Below are 6,469 nucleotides of genomic sequence, written 5' to 3' on the forward strand. Positions count from 1 at the left end.
CAGTGGTGAGGATTCAGCTGCCCACGGACAGGTTTCCTGGCGGCAGCTGGGGGCCATGGAAGGGACTAGAGCAGGAGTGGCTGGGGCAGGTGGCAGGAATGTTGGCCCCGGAGCAGCCGGCCATGGGTTAGGGCCAGGCAGGGACCTAGATCAACAGCAGTGGTGGCCGGGGTAGTGGCAGGGGTGAGGGTAGGGATGGTGGATGGGAAAACACGATGAGCTGAGAGGTGACTGGGCGGCGGGCAGTCCAGCGTGTGCACAGGAGACCTGAAGGGAATTGTTCCGGGTGGGTTCCCCGGGGGGGTTGCCCGGGAGACAGGCAGCCTGGAGGCAGGTTCCTGGAGGAGTGGAGGCCCCCTCTGACCCTCAACCTCCCCCCGCCGCTGGGGTCGGCCTGGGCTGGGCCCTGCACCCACCTCCCCGGCTGCATAGACAGGCTGAGCTGTCCCACCCACTGCCTCCAAGGGAGATTCAGAGTCCACTACCCAGCGCAGGAGCATTTATGAGCCACTGCCCTCGGGCAGCTCAGGTGGCACAGCATTTATTTCTTTAGCAAGTGATTGAGCTCCTACTACCTTCCAGGCACGAGGGAGGCAGCAGGGAACCAGACATTCACGGGCCCTGGGCCCTGTTCCCTGGAGCCTGGGAGCAGGAGGAACACTGCCTGTCAGACCCCTGGGTTCAAGCTCCTGCTGCCTCCCTGCCGGGAGGTGCGTGTCCTGCCTCACCCAACAGACGTGTTCATAGGACGTTTGTCAGGGGGGAAGGGGCTGAGGCACCCGAGGCCCAGAGCGGGTAGAGAGCCTCTTCCTTCTGGGCCCGCCTTATACCTGCCCCTGGTCAGTATCCCGTGAAGGCTGGCTGGCCAGTGAAGTTTTATTTTCATTATAAAATAAAATGATAAAACACTAATTATAATCGAAACCAGCTGTCGGCAAGCTCAGAGCTTTAAAAACCGCTGGCCTTCGTCATTTTGCACGGGCGGCACTCCTCTAACTTCATTTTCCTTCTGACTCCCAAATCTAGTATCTCCTTGACGGGAGCCATCCCATGCGGTGAGGACAAGGCGTGTGCTTTTGTGTCTCAAAGAGAAGCCGCTGACAGACAGGGTTGTTTCAGTTTTATTTTTTGTTTGTTTTTTAAATATATTTTTATTGATTTCAGAGAGGAAGGGAGAGGGAGAGAGAGCTAGAAACATCAATGATGAGAGAGAATCACTGATCGGCTGCCTCCTGCACGCTCCCCACTGGGGATCGAGCCTGAAACCCGGGCATGTGCCCTTGACCGGAATCGAACCTGGGACCCTTCAGTCCACAGGCCGATGCTCTATCCACCAAGCCAAACCAGCTGGGGCCAGTTTTTTTTAAAATGCAGTTTTGGTTTTTTTATAGATATTTATAGCAATGAGTAGCAAGTACAGTGCCTTCATATGGCAAAAAGCCCAGCTAAATGTAAGATTAGGATTAAGTCCTATGTGACTTCCAACTGTCGGGTTTTTTTTTAAATGCAGTTTTGGTTTTTTTACAGATATTTATAGCAATGAGTAGCAAGTACAGTGCCTTCATATGGCAAAAAGCCCAGCTAAATGTAAGATTAGGATTAAGTCCTATGTGACTTCCAACTGTCGCAGAGCTGACCATTGGGAGCTGAGAGAGCCCAGGTAGCATCGCCTGTGGTGAAGCCAGGGGCCTCTGGAGTCAGGCCACCTGGGTTTGATCCCAGCCCAGCCCCCAGCTGTGTGACCTCGGATAAGCTGCTACCCTCTCTGTGCTTTGGTTTCATTATCTGCAAATCGGAAATAATATTTTTTTTCTAATATATTTTATTGATTTTTTACAGTGAAGAAGGGAGAGGGATAAAGAGTTAGAAACATCGATGAGAGAGATCAATCAGCTGCCTCTTGCACGCCCCCCAGTGTGGATGTGCCCACAACCAAGATACATGCCCTTGACCGGAATCGAACCTGAGACCCTTCAGTCCACAGGCCGAAGCTCTATCCACTGAGCCAAACCGGTTCGGCCGGAAATAATATTAGTGCCGCCTTCTTAGTGGTGCTGTGGAGTCCGACGGGTTGACGGGAGGCGTGCGCAGTCAGCGTCACTTGCGGTCGTGCCACGCCACGGTCGGTCGTCTTGCTGACCTGTGTCTGATCCTTGCATGGTCTGGGCCGGGGTCCTAACCAAGTGGTATGGGGGCTGCCCAGCATCAGATACGTAGTAACTTTCAGTCTGTGATTAAAAAAGGAAAAGAAACTGTTTCTTTGTGGGAATGAAGACTACTTGCAAGGAAAGCCAACAGCAGTGGCTGGGAATGAAGGTGTGAGGTGCCTAGAGGAGCCACGTGTTCCCTTGTGTTTCAGGGAGAAAGTGGCATTTAGGTTCCCTGAGGTTCAGGGTCAGATCCTCCAAGTGTCAAGGGTGTGTGGTGCCAGCCCATGGCACACCCACCCTGACCGTGACCAGCTCAGGTTTGCCGGAGAGGAAGGCTTCAGGGAGGAGGTGCTGGAAAAAAAACACAATTAAGAGTTCCTACTGTGTGCCTTTATGTTTACTGCCATTTATTGGTCCAAGGAGAAGGGAGGCATGTTGGGGGAAGAAGCTGCGTGAGCAAAGCGGAGTAGGACAGGCCTGGCCGGTGGGCCAGCGAGCGGGTGGGGTGACTGGAAGATGGAGGTGGTGGTATGGGGAGTGGAGGGAGGATTATAGAGAAGATGGCCGGACGTATACTCTCACGGCCAGCAGGACACATGCCATTGCTAGCTCTGGTCAGCCCCTTGGGGGAAAATAAAGGTCTGCATGCTCTTCTTCTGGGTTGGATGCAGCCCTGCACCGGCCACACAGCGTGGCCAGCAGGGCTTGGGCCGAACTTTAGCGCTCACCGCGGGTGCCTTGCGCAGTGGACAGCTGGTGGTCCTAGAAGCCCGTAGGCTCTTGATCACAACAGGGCCAAGAGGAAAGCCGAAGTGCCAGGCAGGGCTGTGGAGTGTCTGCCCCCGGGGGCCCCAGAGTCCCCCCACTTACACCTGTTCCCAGAGACGAGGGCCGGCTGCTGCCTGTGGCCACCGAGCTCGCCTCCTCACTGTGTGTTTCCCTCTCTGGCTGGGCGCGGGGCGGCCCCTAGGTGTCCAGCCACATACAGGTTCTAGCTCGGAAGAAGGTGCGGGAGTACCAGGTTGGCATCAAGGTACGTTGGGCCTGACTGGGGCCTCCAGCCCCTCCTGGGCCCCTTACCACGGCGCCTCCACCGCTGCCTGCACCGCTCGGGCCTCAGCCTCGGCCAGCTCTCCAGCCCCCTCTGCCTCTTTTCTGGCTGAAGCTTTGTTCTTGCCTCTTCTTCCACTCTCTGCTCTTTCTTTCTCTCTCTCTCTCTCTCTACAGGTCTCTAGCCACTTGCAGGTTCTAGCCAGGCGGAAATCTCGGGAGATTCAGTCCAAGCTGAAGGTATGGGGCCCCTTGCTGCTTGGCCTGGCCCTGGCCCTGCCCAGGCCTGTGGCTGCTCTCTGACCCCAGCTCGGGGCAGGGAGGGGGCCGAGGAGCAAGAAGCCCAAAGGCCGCTGCAGGCTACACGGGCCCTGGAGACCGAGCAGGACAGCAGTCCTTCAGTGAAGGAGAGGAAGACCGTCTGGGCCACTAAGGCCCCCTCTCTTCTCCGATTTCCTTTTCCTCCTTCCTCCTTTGCTGCTTGCTGATTGCACGGGGACTTCAGGAGGGCAGGAGGAGACGCTGGAGGGCATGGGCTGGCAGAGCTGTTGTGTGGGCATGGCCGTTCCTTCCATTGGACACTCCATCCTGGCTGCTCTGTGCCTGAGGATCTCAGAGCCTGTGTTCATGGCCTGGACCCTGGTCAGGGCCCCTGCTGGCTGCATCTTCTTCTCTCTGCCCATAGCTGCCCAGCAGCCTGGTACATGAGCAGACCCCAGGGACACCAGCTTGGTCCACCATCTAGGTCTCCAGCCTGTCCTCCGTCATCCGACCCTGTCCAGGGCACCCCCAGCTTAGAAACACTGCCTCTGGGTGGCAGAGGGTGGGGGGAGGGGGCTGGGAGGTCCACAGCCGCCTCAGCTTCCCTGGGCTTCCCAGAAGCTGGGAGCCAGGTGGGCGTGGAGTGGAGGGAGGTGAGAAGACACGTGCCCCCCCCCCCCCATATAGCCCTCATTTGTGCCTCTTCTAATCATGCTCCCTCTCCTTCACAGGCCATGAACCTGGTAAGTAGCACTGCCCCTCCCCTAGGGGACCTCGGGGGGGAGAGCACCTAATAGAATTTCCAAATTCTGGATTGTAAATCAGTGTAACTGACAGGTTCTCAAACCTTAGCACAAATGGAATTGCCGGCAGGGCTTGTGGAGACATTTCGGGCCTCACCCCCAGGCTTTCTGATTCAGAGGCCTGAGCGGGGCCTGAAACTTGGCCTTTCTAGCAAGCTTTCAGGCGATGCTGGTGCTATTGGTCCAGGACCGTACTTTGAGAACCACTGAGGAAATAGAATAGAAAGTATGACAGTGCATGACACAAATTAGGGGACATATTTTGGTACCTGCTAGGTTATAGAGTGAAATAAAATTGTTTCTTACTGTGCACTGTGGTTAGAGGGGTGATGGACACTTAGGAGACAGGCCCAGAGAGGGGCTGAGGGCCTCCTTAGGCCACACAGCAGAGCTGGGGCTATAATCCAGACATGGACTTCCAGAGCCCTGAGAGCCTGGGAGGGGGGCCCTGGGGCAAGCCCTTGTCCTGTCTGCCCTCATGCGGCGCCTCCCTCCCCTAGGACCAAGTCTCCAAGGACAAAGCCCTCCAGAGCATGGCGTCCATGTCCTCTGCCCAGATCGTCTCCGCCAGCGTGCTACAGAACAAGTTCAGCCCGCCCTCCCCCCTGCCCCAGGCCGTCTTCTCCACTTCCTCACGGGTACGGTGGTGGAGGTGGGGCTGGGGGGTGAGGACCATAGATTCTGAGGGACCCCTGACTTTGTCCCATCTCTGCAGTTCTGGAGCAGCCCCCCTCTTCTGGGACAGCAGCCCGGACCCTCTCAGGAGTGAGTATCCTGGTGCATCCTCCCCACACCCTCTGCTTTTTCTCAGCAGCCGCACTAGGCTTCCCCTCTCTGGATTCCAGCAACAAATGAGCCGTTTTAATTCAAAAACCGAGGGATGGAGCGCGCCAGTAAGAAAGCTAATGCATTTGTCTATTCATTCACGTGTTTATTCATTCATCAACCCACTCATCCACTTGTCACCCGTCCTTCAGTTAATCTCTGAATTCATCTCTCAGTCAAGCAGCCAAGTATACTCGGTTCCTTCAGTTCTAAGATGACTGTCTTCCAGAAACACACCCTCTGTTTAAGCACAGCTCGTCCGGGAGGGGTTGGGACGCTATATTAAATGTGCACGTCAGCTGTGAGACGCAGCAGGATTTCACAAAAGTTAGTGTGGAGCAAACAAAAGCTGGCCAGCAGATGCCTGGGCCTCTGCAGAAAGGCTAAGGCTGGTGGCTCTCTGTTGGTATCCCAGACGAGACCCCAAGTGACTAGGCTGGATGGAGGGTGGGGCAGGGGATGGCCCTCTAATGAGGCTGTGCTCCTGTCTGCAGCATCAAGCCCTTTGCACAGCCAGCCTACCCCATCCAGCCGCCCCTGCCGCCGGCCCTCAGCAGTAAGTTCCCCGGGGGCTGCCGCCACCACCTGCCCTTCCCTTGGCACCTGCACCTCTGCTCCGAGCGCTCGGGCCCAACTGTGTGTGTGCCCGTGTGTGAGTGTGTGTGTGTGTGTGTGTGTGCGCCCATGTGTGAGCACGTGTGTGTGCCCATGTGTGAGCGTGTGTGTGTGTGTGTGCACATGGCCGCGCCCGCTGGGAGAGGGGAGTGGGGGGCATCTATAGGGATCGGGACAGGCCAGGAATAGCCCCCTTACCTTCTACAGTGTCATCCCCGCCCCTTTCCGCTGCAAGTGCACACCAACAGCATCACATTTATAGACTGTGTGTATATAAAATCCTTGTAAGGAAATACACCAAAGTCTTAACAGAGTTTCATTCTCTCTAAGTGTTGGGATTCTGGATAATTTTTTAAATGTTTTTATTAATTTTAGAGAGAGAGGAAGGGAGAGGGAGAGAGAGAAACATCGGTGAAACACCCATCGGCTGCCTCTTGCGCGCCCCCTACTGGGGGTCCAGTGGAGACTTGGGCATGTGCCCAGACCGGGAGTGGAACCCGCGGCCTCTCAGTGCGTGGGCGACTCTCAACCAACCGGGCCACACTGGCCAGGGCTGGATAATTATTATTTTCCCCTTTGACATGTCTGTGTTTTCTGCCTGAACACCCGCTAACAGTGACTAAGGGAAAACCCGCCGGGTACGCACTGGGGCCCCACACAGGCAGGAAGGCTGCACACTGCACAAGGGCACCCCGTGGGGCATGGGAGTCCAGCCTGGCCGCCTCCCCAGAGGGCTCTGCGGGCGACGCACCCCGCCCACGAGGG

At 56.5% G+C, this 6,469-nt stretch overlaps 1 protein-coding gene across 1 annotated transcript in view; it reads left to right on the forward strand.

Annotated features, from left to right (window-relative positions):
- TEAD3 (TEA domain family member 3) overlaps positions 1-6,469 on the forward strand; it is a gene marked incomplete at its 5' end in the record, with an annotated part of 16,688 nt that overhangs the window by 7,417 nt on the left and 2,802 nt on the right. Inside the window, 6 exons of the mRNA XM_014529584.1 lie at positions 3,121-3,183; positions 4,193-4,204; positions 4,765-4,902; positions 4,980-5,029; positions 5,584-5,645; positions 6,321-6,463. Coding sequence (XP_014385070.1) covers positions 3,121-3,183; positions 4,193-4,204; positions 4,765-4,902; positions 4,980-5,029; positions 5,584-5,645; positions 6,321-6,463 — 468 coding nt within the window. The remainder of the gene's footprint in view (positions 1-3,120; positions 3,184-4,192; positions 4,205-4,764; positions 4,903-4,979; positions 5,030-5,583; positions 5,646-6,320; positions 6,464-6,469) is intronic.

The sequence above is a fragment of the Myotis brandtii genome, unplaced genomic scaffold, assembly GCF_000412655.1.
Source record: "Myotis brandtii unplaced genomic scaffold, ASM41265v1 scaffold687, whole genome shotgun sequence".
In the NCBI taxonomy this organism is placed as follows: Eukaryota; Metazoa; Chordata; class Mammalia; order Chiroptera; family Vespertilionidae; genus Myotis; species Myotis brandtii.